General features: G+C 37.3%; 1 protein-coding gene across 1 annotated transcript in view; it reads right to left on the bottom strand.

Annotated features, from left to right (window-relative positions):
* The window catches only part of sptlc3 (serine palmitoyltransferase, long chain base subunit 3), a 32,565-nt gene extending 14,997 nt beyond the window's left edge, over window positions 1-17,568 (bottom strand). Inside the window, exons 1-6 of the mRNA XM_032553758.1 lie at window positions 17,395-17,568; window positions 12,209-12,400; window positions 11,410-11,564; window positions 9,394-9,542; window positions 2,221-2,345; window positions 779-872 (exon numbers count right to left, since the gene is read on the bottom strand). Coding sequence (XP_032409649.1) covers window positions 779-872; window positions 2,221-2,345; window positions 9,394-9,542; window positions 11,410-11,564; window positions 12,209-12,400; window positions 17,395-17,493 — 814 coding nt within the window. The 5' untranslated portion in view covers window positions 17,494-17,568. The remainder of the gene's footprint in view (window positions 1-778; window positions 873-2,220; window positions 2,346-9,393; window positions 9,543-11,409; window positions 11,565-12,208; window positions 12,401-17,394) is intronic.
* Between the last annotated feature and the right edge of the window lie 1,447 nt (window positions 17,569-19,015).

The raw sequence follows: 19,015 nt of genomic DNA, 5'->3' as shown, positions 1-19,015 counted from the left end.
AAACGTCTGGAATTAGGTTCCCTGGTTGAGACCAAAACATTAAAATTTCATTTGCATCCAACATGAGGATGTTTTTCTTTAGCAGGGACAGAGGTGCTGCCCCAACTTAATAGGAGGAAGGATTGAGCTTCTATCCATCCTAAAAAAAAACCAAGTATATTCATGTATTAGAATGCTCTAGAGACTGAAAGGGCAAAACTTTCAGTATCTACTCTGGGGTCTGCAGAGTATTGACTCAGTTGGTGGTAAATATTAATATAAATCACACTCTTTAGACTTTAATTTGCTAGAAAGTTTGAAAACCATGCATATGTTTTCCTCCACTTCAAAATAATGTACCACTTTGTGTTGTTCCTTAAAATATTAACAACAATAATATATAGTGACCTTTGTGATTTTAAGATCACTGTATATAGAAAGGTTTAAGTGTTCAACAGTTCAGTTTTGGAGCTCAATGCATATAAATGGTGATATTTTTGCTGGTTGGTAAAAACTCTTCATAGCTCCAAACATACTAATATGAAATGCAAATATAATACTATTCTCTAAATCTGCAAATCCTGTGAAAAAGAAACTAGGGAACAGCAGAAAATAACCAAGATGCAGTTTGCAGCGCTGCAAGGAGAAGCTCAAGCTTTATTCTGACGTAGAAATGGTTCAAGTCAAAGTAAGTTTGCTCTCAGTGATAAACACACAAGGTACGAGTCTTAAATTGCAATTTGGATCTCACCTCTTATGAATTGTGAAATATGTAAAAAGAGAAAGACGATGAACTTACTGTTGTGTTTGAACACCCGGATTGTAGCTCCTGACAGTCTGGCTCCCAAAATTAGAGACGTGTGGTTGAGCTCATCGCTTACTATCAAACAACCCTGGAAATCAGCAAAAAGCTACAACTTACACACAAAAAAAATACTTTTCAGTTCCAGTTAAATTTTCACAATATGAAGCCTGGAATAAAATATCTTATAAAATTTCATTGTAAACCTGATTTTAATGACTGATTATTGATAAGAGCAGGATGAGTTGCTCATTTAGTTGCATAAAACAAACAGCAGTTAACCGCCAACTATTTATGGGTGAAAATTGCAACCATGTGAACGACGTAATGCATCTGTTCCTTAGGAGATTTCTTGGTTTTTATGTGTTTTAGCATAAAAAAGCAATCCCGTTATGCAAATGTGCTTTTTCAAATAAAAAGGATTCACATGGCCAATTACCCGTCAACTCATTCCTCTTCTCCTTCCCCCATTTATGTCTTAATCACAATCTTTTTATGTCCTGACACAGAAAGGATAGAAATCGTCTACAAATGTCCCCTCCTTTTGATGTCTGATAAAATTTTTACCAGCTCATCTGTTATAATTTTTACTTGGACAGTGTGATGCTTCATATGCTATAAAAATCAGCATGCAAATGAATTCAGTTGTCCCATGAAATTCTCTCCAGAGCATTAGCATATATAGCACTGAAGCTCAGAGCAATTGACTGCATTAATCGGAATAATCTTGTAAAGGGGTGGTCTGGGGGGTGGTCGTGTTGACACCAGCACGGTGACAGATACGCTCAGCATGGCCCGGGGTCAAGCTGATCCACCAACAGCTGTCACTCTAATGTGGCTCCGCCTGCTCAGAGAGGCCTGTCCGAGCTCACCTTGTCCCTGTAGGACGGAGCTGGCAGTGAGGGCTGACCCCCAGACGTTACCGGGTTAGCATCAGCGCTGCAGCCTAAAGGGGCTGCTGGACCTCTTCAGCTGCATAAAACGAGCCTGTTCTCATCACTTAAACCGTCAACCCTACTTTTCTTCCTGTCCAGTTGAATCGCAGCTACTCCTGCTTCAAGTTGCCGCTGGTTTCTGTCAGCTCCACTTGAAGCAGGCGGGTGTGCCAAGAGGCCAGATTATGGGTAGTCAGACCCTTAAGTAGTGCTCATAAAAACTGCCCTTGCTTGTCTGCTTGCCTGGAAGCAGTCATGTATGCCCAAAACCTTCTTATTCTGGCTACTGCAAGGTTTAATTAAAACTTTAATTAAGTGAGATGGTCAGGAATATTTAGCGGTTGACTTAGGTTTTCTTTTAATAATTTAGAGCATAAGCAAGAAGGAAACAAAAGCTCAACTAATTATATTAATATCTACTGTGCTTTGCAAATTGCACCTTTATTGCTGTTTATCGGATTTCCTTCATTCAGCGAGTGGGGAAACGTGTGGAAAATCGCGTACCTTCCCCACAAGTGCTGGGATGTTCATTGAGTTTGTTGCAAAGCCCATCCCGAAAATCATGGAGGACTCGACCCCAATGAAATCGGCCACAAGTTGTTCCAGCTCCTCATGAATCTTCAGGTTACCTGCAAGATGGAAATCACAAAAAAACAGTCTTTCACCTTGGATGAGGTCTGCATCTCAGAACATTATGCAATATTCAGATTATTGTTAAATATTGCAACTGCGGTCTCAGTTGGGATCAGTCAACTTTTCCCACATTTTTCTGTTTGTCATTTGTTGCTACATTCGTGATTGAGAGGTAGATTGGCATGGTGTTTGCATTGCTACAATTAATTATGGTCACGACCTCTGGGTAGTGACCAAAAGGAAAAGATCATGGCTACAAGAAGCCCTGTTTGTGCATGTTGCTATCATTGGAGAGTGATTTATTCCTTTAGGTTCTTGTTGATCTTTTTTCTGGTCATCCAATCTAACATTCTGACAGACATAAAAAGCATAAGACACAAACCTCTGGATCAGCACTCACCCTCTAGAGATTAAATTCAATTCTTATAGATCTATGATGTGACAAACTTGGAATTTAGTTCCCCTGATCTTTTTTTTTCATCCAAGGTAATAACAGAGCAGGTCCCGCAAGGTCTAAAAAGATTCTGTTGCACAATCTGAGGCTGAAACAGTTGGTGATAAACCAATATGGCAGGTGGGGACCAGAATTCATTTTTGTGCTAATGTGCCATCTGACATTGTGTTTCTTTCATTTTGTGAACAAAATAAGATTTTTTTTTGTTTTGGTATCTGCCTTCGTGGCCATCTGTTAAAAAGAACAATTAAAGTTTCAGTGTCAAGATGCAGAGCTCTCTATAAACTGGACTTTCATATCCCTTGAACTTTTTTTTATTTGTCCACTTTACAACCACAAACCTGAATGGATTTTAATCAGATTTTATGTGACAGACCAACACAAAGTAGTGAATAATTAAGCAGTTGAAGGAAAATGAAAAATCTAAACATTGTGGTGTGCGTATGGATTCAGGCCCCTTTACTGATAACCACAAATAAAACCCATTGCCACTGCCTGCAAATGTTACTTAATTCATAAATACAAATGTGTATTATTTCCTCTCCGTATAAAACCATCTGGTATGCGAAGGCCTCATAGGTTTGTTAGACAACATCAGTCAAGAAACAGCATCATGAAGACCAAGGAACGCAGCAGCCGGTTATAAAACAATATCCCAAGCTTTTGAACATGTAAAAAAGAACTTTTATCGATGCTGTGGAAATGGCAAAACTGCAAAGCTACCATGACATGGTCATTCACCAAAACCAAGGGTCTGCAGCTCCAGTCCTTGAGAACTACTATCCTGCTACTATTTCTCTTCTCCACTCCTGAATCAAATGACCGAACTCCCTCATCAGCACCTCCTTCAGCTCTGCAGAGAGCTGATAACGAGCCATTTATTTCATTCAGGTGTGCTGAAGCAGAGATGCTCTTAAAAGTTGCAGAATAGTAGCTCTTGAGGACTTGAGTTGGAGACGGATGACCTGATAGAGAAGCAGTCAAGTAGCCTAAGGTAACTCTGGAGGAGCTGCGGGGGTTTAGAGATCAGGTGGGAGAATCTGCTGACAAGACCAATTTTAGTTGCGGACTCCACAAACCTGGCCTTTATGAAAGAGAGGAGAGAAGAAGAAAGTCAGACGCATCTGCAGTTTGCCCCTAGCCATGTAGATATAACAGTAGACATGTGAAAGTGTAATCTCTGACCAGATGAGACCAGAATATAACCTTTCGGAAGATGGATGGTGCTAAATACAGGGCCTAACAGGAGGAAAACCTGCTAGAGGCTGCAGACGACCCAAAACTGTTTTGGAGGTTTGAATTCTAGAAGAACAACAAGTATAAAAATCTAAATCTACAGCAAGAGCTTCATCCTTTTCTTTCCACTCCATAATTATGAAGCCCTTTGTATTGGTCTGCATGGAAACTCCAATAAAGTACATTCAAGCTTGTACTATTTATGTGCTAAAACATGAATAAATCTAAGGAATGTAAATGCTTCTGCAGAGCACCGTATATTCTGCATGCATGATATAAATCTCCAAAACATGAAATCCATTCTATTACACTCAGCATGTGTTGTTACATTTGCATTAACAAGTAATAACACAGCTGACTTTCTGCAGAGGGAATATAAAATCTAATGAATAGTAATAACACAAAATTTTCCGACGTGACCTTTCATATGAAAACAGAGCCTTCATTGCATATACATTGAATACTAATCATTACAGTCAAAGTCAATATGGGTCATTACAACAGAGGGCTGGCATTAAATACTTAAGCAGACAGATGTTTTAGGCAGGCCAGGAAAATGGAAATCTGAGTGATGGGCATAAAACTGTAATGAAGTGAACCAGCTCTGACTTTATAGTGACTCCCGTTCAGTGCTTTCTATCAGGATGATGAGTTAGCTAGATCGATTCTTACATTTCCTCGACTGCTTGAGCACACAGGCCCTGCTGGCACGTGTAGCGTTTTTAATCAGACTGCACTGGCATTTGCGCTCTTTAAGGAACATTTCCCCTGGCAGTGTCTTCATAGGTGCGCCCAGCCTTCTTATTGATATTTTAACCTTCAGAAGCTGCCTTTAGATCTAGATACTCTTCAGGTAAAAGAGAGTGATTTGATGTAGCTCATCCTGCTTTGGTTAGATGAAATGAGATAACGCCTACATTGTTTTTAAGTCTTCCTTTGCCTGTGTAAGCAAGATCATCATAATATTTAGTGAAAACACTAAATATTGGAACTATAAATATAAATCCTTCCTGTCTGTTTTCTTCATTACTTACATAGGACCCAAGCTTTCTCTAAAGCATTTATAAGCCTAAAAAGAGCTAATTATTTAAATATAAATTATTTCAACAGTGTATTCAATGATACGATGCTCTATTGCATAGGTACACTTTGCATATATTTCACAAATACAATGCTTGCCTCATCTATTGGTACATTAAGAGTAAAAAAATCTAAACATCTAAACATGATCTCTAACTAAAAAAGGAGAAAAATACAACTTTTAATTTAACTAAAATTATTTAATGGGGGTTAAAAATTCCACGTTAAGAAATAATATGTTTACAAAATCACAGATGACTCAAACGTTGATAATCTAAATTATTCAAGTGCCAATAAGAGAGCACTTCTTCTATAATCTTTCAGATGGCTGAGCAGAATACGCAGCTTTTTCAAATATACCTAATTTGTTTTAGAAATTGACACAATTTCAAAATAGATAAATACAAAATGCTTAAGTTGAATGTACTTCAAAAGGCACATAACTATTAAGTGTATAGCCAGAATTTCTCTACATTGAATGAATGTACTTTGGGGTACACATTGATATTGCAATTTTATTTGATTGTGAAGCTATAAATGTGCAATAGTTAAAACAAATTTCTGTGTGAGATTATGCCACTGTACTAAAAGATAAATTAATTTTAATTGTTTTTTTTTAACATTTGTACCAATTGTGCCAAAAATATCTGTGTTTGAGACCTAATAATTCCCTTATTAGTAATAAGTGATTAATTTAAATGGTTGCTAGGTGAGAATATTTGACAAACAGTAAGTTAATGATTGCAAGAAAAAGAGAACCAACCCAGTAATGTCAGCCTATGAATGTTTGGTTTGCCTTTAATGCACTTTGTGTCCAACTTTACTCTTTAGAGATACTCCCTGTACACCCCTCAAGCACACATTAGAATGTTCTGTTATTTCATTAAAATTTGCTTAAGTGAATATCACATTTTGTGCCAATAATTACAGGTTGATCAAGACTTCAACTTAAACTGCAATTAATCTGAAGACAGGAGATCATTTAAAACAAACATGTTGAATCTGAATGTTAAATGGAAATTAGATCATCAGAGTGAATGGTGGTTATTTTAAAATATATATCCTTTTAAGTTAGTTTTTTTTTTAACTGTGTACTACTAGCCTCTAAAAGACCTAGGTTTTTCAGTCTGTTACAAATTGCTATGGCTGTGATGGCATCATGACGGCTCTTAAAGAGACACCAGGGTTTTTAAATATTTACTTCATATATGGTCTCATGAGACAAATGCTTGTTTTTGCATAACCCGCTCACTCAAGACAGCTGAAGTGCCCATTAGAAACCCAGACTAAAACAGTCCAATTTGGAAAGAGAAATAAACATATAAATAAATCAAGGAAATGAATAATGGATTGTTTGGGGGTTGAAGGGATAAGGGAGTGGTGAACTGACAAACATTGCTTGTTGTTTTTCACTGTCAGACTGCTGATATCACGAACCACACTCCCACATACACAGACTCTTGTGTGCCCGCCCCACTTTGTAAGCCCGCTCTCAGCCGATGCACGACTACCTGGCAGCAGAGGTTTCATACTCTAAAAACATCAATAACGAGAGAGGAAAAGGTGCTTTTCTGAAGAAAACTTCACCAATGAGATCCATGATGTTCACTCATCGAATGTTTTGACAGAAACACTCAGCTGATTGCTAGTCATTAGAGTTCCAAGCTGCAAGATAGATATGTCTGAAATGAGCTTCAGGCTGCCACTTGCATCTGATCAGAAGATGGGTTCAAGATCAAAAGATAAGACACCATTTAAAATTCATTAGATCCCACTTTCTGATCCTTGTTATTATAACATGTCCGTGTATGTATATCGCATTTGCATCCTGTTTAAAGTCCTGAGGGTTTTTAATTCTGATAGCTCATCCACAATAACATGTCTTCCATGGCTCCTCTGTGGACCAAAATGTATCTCTGCTGATTATCACTCCACATAGTTGAACAAAAGCTGAATAATTCATACAACAATACAGTTACTGACAGATAATTAAACATACTGACAGTATAACTCAGGGGAAATATACAGGTGCTTCTAAGTAAATTAAAATATTAACAAAAAGATAATTTTAGTATTCCATTTTAAAAAGTGAAACTCATATGGGGTATATCAATGGCACACAGCGTGATACAGTCAAGCATTTATTTCTGTTAATTTCGACTATTTAACATAAAAATATCAGCCCACTGAAAAGTATCTAAAGTATATGTACTCCATACTTGGTTGGGCCTCCTTTTGATTTTTAAACATTCGTACCAGTTAACTTGTAGGAATTACTGCATCAGTGCGGTGTGGCATGGAGCTTGTGCCTCTGATGAGGAATTAAAGAGACTCAGGTTGCTTTGATAGCGGCCTTGTCATCTGAATAGTTATGTCTGGTGTCTCTGAAGATCTTCTTGGCTTAGATTAAGTAGGTTTATAGGCTAATTGAGGAAGTGGATGTTAAGCTCAGCATTGTCACAGTTCCTCCTCTTCTTACTTAGCTGTTTAGCTGTTCATGGTGGTCTCTGATAGCTCATTTGTAAATCAAGCTCATTAAGCACAAGAGAACAAATGCTTATTCTGTCAGCACTGATTGGCAATTCTACTCCCCTCTTGCATCACTTTTATGCTGGGCTTCCCCTTTTTCAGCGATACAAACCCTCATGTCTCTGCTGGGACAGATTTACCACAAGCCCACCATGCACCACAGAACAAACAATAACTTCCTTTAGTGTTCCTTGGAAATTTCATTACACACCTTCAGCTAAACCTGACGGACCTGTCAAATACGGCTGCTGCTCTTCCTAGGACAACCTTCTGGACTTCCGCTCAGACCATTACTTTATGCTGTAAAATAAACTTTTATAACTTGAACTATGTTGCTTCTAAGACCAATTTCTGCCATTGGGTCTAAACAAGGGCGCGCACACACCGACAGGTGTTTGGATTCAGGTGTTTACAGATACACTTCACATTGGGCTACGGTTACCACTACATACATAATGTAATAATTAGCACAGCATACTTTTCAGTGACGTTGTTGTTATATATGCATTTGTTGTTTGTTGTTATTGGCCATCTTTTATTTTTAACAAGCCAAAAGCAATGTCTAATTGAGGTATAGTGAAAACTATAATGCTCCACTTATGAAAGTAAATCTTGCACTTCTGTGAGTTCAATTATGAATGCTACACGGCCAGATGGGACAGAAAAAAACTGACTAAGCTAAAACAGGATGTGGTACATCAAGTATGGGAAGGTGTCGGGTCATGCTGGAAAATGAAATAAACGTCTTCATTCAGCTGGTCAGCAGAAGGAAGCATGAAGTGCTCTAATATATCCCGACAAATGGCTCTACTGGTTTTAAATCTGATAAACACAGTCAGCATTGTCAGGAAAACAGCTCATTGTGACATAATTGCTGACGTTAGAAACGGTAATATTGATGATTAACCCTCATTTTCCTCACACTTTTTTTTCATTCCCTTCATCACAATGTCCCCACCACTCTTCATGAGTATTAGTATCTCAGCCAGTGAAACTCTATCTAGGAGGCCAGATATGATATTAGAATGTAGGGATGCATGCATGACACATGAACTATATTGTTCTATCAATGCATCTGGCAGTCCTTTGTGATTGCCGTACTGCATGCATAGATATTGCAATAACTGTGATTTGATATGTTGTGCATCAAGTAACTCAAGCAACTTGGATTTTTTTGCCTCTCTATTCTTTCTCAATACTCTGGGGTCTTGATTCCCAAATGAATGGTAAAATTTACTTTCATCTAAAAAGGGGACAGAGCAGCAGCATGAAGTGCTCTAGAAATTTCCTGGCAGACTGCTGTGCTGACTTGAGAGTTAATGAAAGTCCCCTTAGGAGCAGTCATGTCATTTTTCACTTTAGTCCAGGTGAAAAGATTCTGACATTGTCTCTGGTCCAGGAGTGCACATTCTAGCACACCTTTTCCAAATATAACATTTCTGTATTACTAATAATTTTATGCCACATCAAAACTTTCAGAAAAAAATAATATTTGGGTTGTCATTAGCTGTAAGCCATAATCATCAAAAATATTAGAAAACAATACATGAAGCAATATGACAGGCAGTTACAACAGAAAATGCACAAAAGTCAATTCCCCCGTCACATAAAATAAACACCTTTCCTACTATGATTTGTACAGTGGACATTACTTCAAATAGAATGAAAAGCTTTGTGAAACTGAGCTCTAAGCGACACGTGGAAAACAATTTCTTTTTTCTGTCAAACATTGACCGCAAACTTACCAATTTCCTGTCTTGTGCTGCAGACACCAGCCCCGTACTGCCGCAACTTATCTGCCACAGTTTTCAGGAAATCTTCGTTGTTCTCTGCGAAACCGAGGTAGTTGTATGAGCCCATGTTGATGACGTTATGTATTGTCTTCCCAGTAAACCTGTGAAGATTTATGTTTGTCTCAGTTAGTGTGTCATTGTTTTTCTGGTATGCACACGCACACACACCCCCCCACCCCATGCACGCACACACACAAACATAAATAACCTCAAAATAAACTGCACAATAACTAAACATAGCCAGTAGCAAGAAATGGAATACAAACAATTATACTTTAAACTAAAAGGCAGTGAATTTATATATTATGATGATGCATTTTGGAGAACAAGTGTGCAGATAAAACTGGATCTCTTATGCATGTGAACACAATGAGAAAATGATAGGAAACAAAGCCCAAGTTCACCTGTCCAGTTTAAAAGTAGTTAAAGTTCTTCTTTCAAAGAACAGAAGGAGTTTATCAGCCGACCTACTTTTTCCACTCTGCTTCATACCATTTTACCAATTCACCACACTTCTCCACAAAAGTCGAGCAGGCTTCCCCATATCTTCTTCTTAAAGTCACATTAAACCTCTTTAAACATGTAATCCACGCGAACCTCTTCACAGATTCATAATATCACTTTCCTTCCCTGTGGCTCTGCTCATTTTCTTTTTCATAACATATTCCCTGACCCTGCTGCGCAGTGCCAAGGAATATCAATTGTGGTCCAGAAACTCAAAACCATATCTGCATATGGTATATTTGCTGATATCCTTGGTGTGACACATTTGGAGCAAAAATCTACATGTAAGTCAATTTAGGAGAACTTACTAAATAATAAAGACATGGATGCACACTTAACTTAAAGACTATACACTGACAAGCAAAGAGAGAACACCTGACATGATAGTGGTTATATGTAGTCAAAAAAATATAAAACACATGTTGTGCAAGAGTCCGAGAAGTACTTTGTGGCAGGTGGTTTCAGAAAACAGGATATCCCTTAGGTTAGGCCTATGAAATTATCTGTAGATTCTTCCCGCAAGTCTTGTTGGTTTGGAGATGCACACTCTGAACTCATCTGGGTATGAATCACAATGTTTCTATTCACAACATAATCCTGCATACAGAGCATTGTATGTAGGAACATATTGTTCACCTACTGCCTAAGTCATTCAGTGTTGATGTAAACATCTGCAGAGATTGCCCCATATTTAATAAGTTATCCTTTCATCTCACCAGATAAAGTTTCCAGGATATTTGAGAATTTTGTAACTTCACTGGATTTTGGCATAATTTATAGAGCAATTCAAAAGGGCAATAATGAGTTATCAGTGAAAACTTAACCAGAAACTGGAAAAAAAACAATTCTAATCAATGAAAGCAAAAGTTGATCGCGCATTAATACTTCTGAAAATCCATAGCACTCACACTGGTTTTTAAGAAAGGCGTCACACTGCAAGTAGCATTGCTTTCAATTTTTTGTTCTCTGTCGTAATCTAAGTTTAATATACATCCTACTGATGTCTTCTTCACCTGCTGCTTGCATGGCCATAATATCGCAGTGACTCCAAGAAAGGTGTTACATTTGTCTCATTATGTTTCCTCACACTATGCAGGCTTTCCCTATAAATGTGAGAGATTTTTGCACCATCAGCTTCAGCCTTGTTTAGAGGGAAGTGGGATCCATGTTTTTACCAGCAGTAAGAGAAGGTTCCTTGTGGGGGATTTCTGTACAGATGCAGTGCACTGCGAAGCATTCATTTTACTGCAGCACTTTAAAAATTATATACAAAAATTATATTACAAGCTTTGACAGTATGATGAATAAATTTCAAAGCCTGAAGAACCCAAATTTCCTCAGTCTCCTAGAAACCTCAATATGTGCATTTTAGAGTTGTGTGCTCTTTTCTGCAGCTGTTCTACTCCACATGCAACACAGCTGAGGTGATAAAAGTTATAATTAGAAATGGTTGGGTTACAATACCTGAATGTCCAGTTGTAGTCATCAGACACCCTTTCTATCAAATCGAAGATAGGGCCTGGGAGACTGCATATGGGACGGTTCCAGTTGTCCCGTACTCGCATGTATAGGTTTCGAGTGTAAAAATTTTCAAAATCTTGGTAAAGGGGAGTGAAATCCTGGCAATAAAAACAAATTAATTAACTTCACAGTGAGTCAGTACCAGGTTTTTTTTTTTTTTTCAAGGCAAATTGTAAGTTTTAACAATTTGCTTTTTAGAAGTTCTGGTACATATATGATAATCAGAGCCTTTATAATGTAATGTTATTAAATTTGAATAATTACTCACCTTAATCCACTAACAAAGGTAAGGTTTTTCATCAAGGTTATTCGAGAATATCCTCAACATCCTTAATAAAGTAAAATCATGACTTTTTGGCTGACTACTCTATTAAGATAATACTTTATTGTGCCTGCCAACCCATAAATCACAAAACATCTTCAAGTATTTTCTAATTTAACCTTCACTGAAGAGACAGCATGAAATCTGAAATAAAGTAACAAAGAGCTTGAATCCTGTGAGATTTAATTAGATCTTCAACACATATTCTCTTTGGTGTTCCATTTCACCCATGGCAACGTTATACAGAAGTGAGGAGAAACACAAGGGAAGAAAGAAGAGGCACTGCTTAAGGAAAAATGGAAATAATTGGGGAAAACAAAACGTATTGATGGTGTCTGCAAGCTTGGGTGTGTGGTATGTGTCTAATCATACAAAATGCCTAGGAGTGTGCCGACTGCATGTTTTTTATGTTGTACCTACCTTCTGTTCCTCTCTTTCCTGAGCAACATGGCACTTCTCCAGGCCCACAGCTCTGAGGAAGTCTCTGAGGTAACCAAACAGGGTGACAATCCCATAACCCAGGTATGTCATCACCGCCACATACATGGGTGGCTGTTCAAACGTGTCATGGCTGAACTGCCTGGAGCTGACGCCGGTCTGTGGGACATTTTTCTATTTAACGAGAGAGCAACATGAGCACTTGCATTCCAGACGGGAACATAACAAAATGTAGTAACATTTATGGTAACAAATGCAGTTCAGCTTAATGTAAAAAATAATTGTGGTTAGCATTTCAATTAACCTGGATGAAACAGACACTAAAACCTGTAATTATGAGACTGATTTTGCAAGACCCAGCTTTGGGGATCTTTGTGTGCCCACAGTCAGAAATGTATTCTAATATTTCATGTGACAGAGAACTAAGATGATTTAGTTCAACATGAGTAGTTTTAGAAAACTCTCCCCTATGAGTGACTTTTCAGGAAAAACCTGAAACTATTGACTAGTGTCATACTGTAAGAAACTATTCACATGACTAACCTTTATTATCTACTCATCGACATACAATCAGATTATTTGTACAGCGAAGGGAGCTACACCCTTGGTCCCTTTGCAGGAATGCAAATACAGGACAGAATGCCAATGAAAGCCGGATAATTTATACAGCCTCAGGTTGCTGTTGTGCTCATCTCATCAGGCCACTTTGCAGTTTCTTGACTTACATGCCCTACATGCTTTTTACAAGCTCCTAAAATGCACAAAGCAAAAACTAATCATGGCTAAGGTAAAGTTTCTGCAAAAATAACTACACTGCAGGGATATTTTTCTATTGGTCACACTTCAAAATGGGAACGAGTACCTAAGATGACCTTGGTATCATGCTTGGGATCTAAAAGAGGTAACAAAAAAAAAACACACACACACAAACATACATACATTTTTTTAAAGGCCAGAGAGTAAACTTAGAACCATGACTTTACGGCATTGAATGAATCTCTGTCAGTAAATAAATGCTTTCATCTCCATTACATTACAAGTATGTGTAAAGAAACACAGAAAAGGGATAGTTTAACAACATCAAATACAATGTTTTCCCAGTATCCTTGCAAGCTGATATCTTTATAACGCCAAGTAATGTCTGCTCAGCATCCATAGGCAGTTCTGTAAAGACAAATGTAATTTTTTTTAAAAGTGGTATTTATTAATGTCGCATGGTGGTATAAAACCTGCAGTGATTCAGAACTGAATTAAAAATCAATTTTATAGATTTAGTGGAAAACAATGGCTCTGAAGGGCGGTTCTATGTGTTGCAATGACCTACTTCAATTTACTGACGGGTGACCTCAAACTAAGCAATAAAAAGATAAGTGATAGCCAGCTAATAGTAATCTCAACCCTTACTCATGCTGACATTTGTGTTTCATTCCGTTGAACTTTTCACTACGAAGGTTAAATGCAGAAATAACTCAAGAATATTAGAATATTAGAATATCCCTCATCAGGGATTATCCGAATCCCTGATGAGGGCAGTTCTTCGCCCTGGCCTAGCTAACAGTAGGTCCTGAGTAGTACCATTGCTCCTCCCACATGCATAACACATTGTGCATATGGCACAAAAGTGGCCAGGAGGGCACCCAAAAAATTTGACGCAGTTTTTATAAATAATCGTGACATATTTAACTAAAAATTTGTGAAGAAATACAGAAGAAACAAATTTGCTCTAGAAAAAGATTAATTTCCTAAAGTCTCCCCCTTGATGCCCCACTCCTTCCCGTCGTCCCAGCAGTTTGCTCTATTACTCTTCAATCTCAAATTTGGCAGGCACCTGTGTTTCAAGAGTCAGGGTGGAAAAAATAAAAAGAATATAAGAACGGAAAAAGAAGTCAAAAAATTCATCTGATGGCATGCCAACACCGGCATTGGTTTACGACTGGAACAGGTTTGGTGGAAAAGCTCCCCTAAGGTGCTCCATCTTACAGATAATACGTTACGAAAAGTCTCCATAACAGCACTTTTATTCAAGCTGTTGCCTAAATCTATATTAGAGGTGCTATAAAGAGTATTTCTTCTGCCTGGAGATAAGCTGCTAGTTATGTGTTTCTGAAATACTCTCTGGTTTTGTTGTAAATGATCTCTAACGTACCAAAAGAATTACATTCCCAAGTCCAGGCTCCCTAATGACAAGCACCCATGGAAGGACATGCACAGCTCCTTTTTGTCACATCCACTTGATCAAATCTTTAAAAATATTGCCCCGACTTCATGGACGATAAAGTTTGGTTGTAGCTCTAGCCATTTGCTGACTTACAAAGATGAACACGCATCTCCATTAACTTTGAGCCAGTGCCATAGGGTCTATGTGTCACATCATGTTGATTAACAAAGGCATTTTATTTCTAGGGGTATCTGTTTCCAACAGTGCCACCTGGGACTTTGTTAGAAACAATTATATCTCAATGTGTTTGTTTTCCGCCACTTTGGAAGGTGCTGTTTATAGTCACAAAATTTGTGCAGTTCCAAAACCACTAATAGTTGCTGTAAATGTCTGTCAAAATGTTACAAAACAGCTTGAAATAACAATAACAACAAATAATACTGTGAGTAAGAGAGATAAAAGGCCTTTATTAGGTGTGTATCATCAAGTCTGTGAGCCAATCCCTTGATTGATTATTGTGAAACTAGTTGCAATGTTCTCTCAAATACAGCTTTCTTTCTGTTTTTGTGGGCTGTAGTATCAAGAATTTATAATGCTAACTTTACAATAAACAACCCCAAGATATTTTTCTTTTATTCTTTTCAACAAGATAAGTGGGCTGGTTTTTGAACCAGAGATTCAGTGCTTCATTTGCTCAAACAACTACTGCTTTTATTTTGGAAACAGAAGACAGGTGAATATTTGCTTCAAGGTAGAAAATATTTGTTGTTTTTAATGGTCAAAATATAAATCTATAGTAACAAAAGGGAACTGATGACTGCATAAAACACCCATTTTGAAGGAATTTGGTCTTTGAAATAATTAAGGCAAAATGACCTCTTCAAGTATTTTCATATGTTCAAACTGATCCACAACCTATGTGTTTGATAGGCCTAATGATATAAAGTAATATTTTAATTTACTGAATAGTTCTGTAGTATGAAAAAATTGCCATATCATAACTAGCTTGACTTTGCAGGGGTTTCTTTTGGATAGTTTATACTCATGTATGTCTTTGAATTGTTGCAAAACTTATTCTACGCTTCTAGAATTACCAGGGTTTTCGACCTCCCCCCTGAAGTCCCGAAAGAGGGTCAAAAGACCCTGAGTCCAAACTGACGACTCTGATGGCTCAAATTAGCATCCCTTCTTCAATTGTAAATGTGGCCATTGACCGTCAGGCCAGAAGGTAGGAGTGGAAAATCATGCAAAAAGTGTAAGCAAAAGAGATCTGGGATCCTTCAGGTCAGTCGACCCGTCTCTGGGCTCCAAAGGTAGAAATGTTAAATGACCCTTCTCTGGTAATGCTATTAAAAGAAGAGGGATTGGTCTGCTAAGTAATGTTGAACTGCTGTTTTGAACCAAGTTGTACATAATCTTATTTGTTTTGATATACAACTCTTGACAATGACATCAGCTAGAGCACTATGAAGTTATACACTCACTTATTAGTTACCCATCAACTGTTGTAGTCTAACGTCTCTCCTGAGTCTCAATTCAAGCACTGAAAACTTTCATATTTAGAGGAAGCTACAAATGGATACTACAGAAAGTAAAGAGGACTTTTTGAGGAAGTATAAGAACTGCACCCTCTGTAAAAACACAATGAATGTAAGGGAAAAGAGGAATCATTTCAGGGTGGAGTCTTTTGTCTTTACTTCTTTTGTATATATTTTTTTTAAAAAGCCTTTGGTTTCAATGGACTGAGACAGCCATGTTATATCAAAAATATATAGCTATAGAAATGTGGAACAGATAAGAAAATCTAGCTATATGGTGAATAACAAGGGAAAACGAGGTTGGTTGTCATTGCTTTTACTGCAAACAAAAATGATATGAATAGTCAGCCCCATCTCAATGGGTAGTGGAAGCCTAAAGCGTGAGAGGCTTCTGAAAAGTATATTTTTCAATACAGTGTTTCAGTTTACAATGCTTAGTTTCAATTCTTAATTAAAACAACATCTTATAGAGATAATATCAACCTTAATGTCATGTTGGTTACTTTGTTAAACCAACAGAATCAAGCATCCATCTGGTTGTTTTGCTCATTACTAAAAATTAAATATTTCTAAAATATCCTACAGATAGCAGTGGTTGAAACCTCTGATGGACTCATTTAATATATAACAATATTACAATATTTGCCAGTGAAAACATTGATCATAATATGCAAGGATCATATCTTGAACTACATTGTCTCTCTGCCAGGCTTTCTAACTGCATGGACTGACAGAAATTTAAAGAGGACAGGGAAAAACAAATGAGGTGGATTAGCAGTGCCATCCGGGGCACGCTACTGTGGAACATGCTGTTGCTTCTATATTTGTCTGTTAGCATGTCATGAAAGTAATGAGATTCTCATACAGCAATAGTCAGATGCTTCCTCAGATTTGTTGCAAGACTGACTGCTACTGGAGATCCTTCAGGCCCACAGCATCACCGTTCAATATGATTCAAAAAGTATTTTAGAATTGAATTGACTTATTGTTAGACAGAAACAGAAAAAAAAATTTGTTATTTTAAACAGTGTATGTAAATATCTTGATAATAAACAAAAGTAATACGGAAATAAAATCTTGAAAAATCCCATATCAAATTCATAACTGTTTCACAAGACAGAGACCTAACAGCGTAGTTAATATAGGCTGCATATGTAGCTTATGTATAAATAGTTATGTTGAACAGATATAATGGTACAAATGACGAATTAATTATACGTTTTTCTTCATGTAAAGTTTAATTGTTTTTTTTCTTTTTAAGTAGAACTGACACAAAGAATGGCACACTGTGGGCTACGTCACAAAGTTTATCTCAGGTAAGAAGCCCAACCATAACCGCCGGTAGCTAACTAACCAGCATACGATCAGGTGCTGAACACCGTGCCGCACCTAAGAAGGCGGACCCGCAAGGTAAGGAGAAAAAGTTACCCCATAATAAGCAACTTTCATCAGTGAAGCATAAACAGACAAACCTCTCTTTTGCTGTGACAACCGGTTTTCCTCAGATCGTCACATTTCAGTCCGTTCTGGCTCAAAGGAGGCTTTAAGTCTGCGTCAGACGTTCTTGCCATGTTTAGCAGCGGAATGGGTCTGTTACGTTGAATGACAAACCAACGTGCTGATTACTAAACTGCCAAAGGTGACTTCCTCCTTCAGTTGTTTCGGTTCAGCCTCTTTTTTTTTTTTTTTTTTTTAGCTGTTGTCTGAAAGCTGCAACAGAAAGTGTCACCCTTGCTTTACCTCAATGTTTTCTCTTTCGATATAGCGAAAAAGGGAACTTCTGGTTATTAAAACCTAAACGGGGCTGGCACTTACATCGCCCTCATTTATTTTTAAATTATGGAATACAGATTTTTTTTTAATGTATTTCACTCAATAATAAAACGTTGACAAAATGGAAATAAAATGTTTTTACTATAATTAAACCTACTGTTTTGGGTATCATGAATGTAATACTTTAAAAGAAAAGCTCTTCTATGTTATAGTATTTTTATTATATGTACTAATATACATATACTTAAATTATGCATTCCATTGTAAAAGTATTCATACCCTTTACACTTGTTTTGCATTTTATCTGGTAATGCCACAAACATTACTAACAACAGAAGTAATAAGTGGTATATAATTAAAAACTGAAGAAAAAAGAAGGAAAGAAAGAGAGGAAAAAAATGCATGGAGAATGTCAGCAGCTCCTCCAGAGTTACCATGGCTGCTTCTCTGATTTCTCATAGCATTGATCCTATTTCCATTTCCAAATGAATTGAACAGAGCTCTGTGAGATGATCAAAGCTTGTTTTAACCTAATCCTGCTTTAAGCTTCTTCACAACGTCATCCTTGACCTGTCTGTTGTGCTTCTTGATCCTCATGATTATTCACTAATGTCCACTTAACAAACCTCTGAGGCTTTCACAGAACGGGTAAATTATACACAGTCGGACTCTGTTTACTAAGTAGGTGTCTTTTAAAGGCAACTCCTTGCACTGGATTTTAGATAGGTATAAATGCCCTGAATGTCACTCACTTAAAAAATATATAAAGAAAAACAATAAAACCATACTTCCTTTTTCCTCCTCTTCACAATTATGTATTAGTTTGTGTTCATCTATTGCATAAGGTTGAGGTTTCTTGTTGTAGTGTGACAAAATGCGACATATGAATACTTTGGCTTTTAATGTACCTACAATAAAAAATGTTTAAAAGCACACAGAATAACTTGTGAAATGCATCCCAATACTTTTCTGAATGAAACTATATCTGTACAGGAATGTGAAACAGTAAGATGCCTTCAGATCTGATTCACAAGTGTATGTAACTGACTTTGGTGCGAAATATTTTTGCTTGTTATAGTAACTTCAGGCGTTCAAAGTAGTCTTGCTTGTGAAATTGTACTCCACACGTGAAATGCTGCTGTTGCTGTAGTAAAAGACAACTAAATGATATGAAGTTGGTGGTAAAAGAAACATGACGAACACTTTCAGAACTGACTGAAGGCACAAGCAAACTAAGCTCTTTCCTAAGACTCCTGAATTATCAGTGGCCTCCCATAAATACTTGAATTTTAACACGAACAATAAATCTAAAAAAAGAAA

The sequence above is a fragment of the Xiphophorus hellerii genome, chromosome 22 (genome assembly GCF_003331165.1).
Source record: "Xiphophorus hellerii strain 12219 chromosome 22, Xiphophorus_hellerii-4.1, whole genome shotgun sequence".
Lineage (NCBI taxonomy): Eukaryota > Metazoa > Chordata > Actinopteri > Cyprinodontiformes > Poeciliidae > Xiphophorus > Xiphophorus hellerii.
This window is presented reverse-complemented; position numbering and strand designations above follow the sequence as displayed.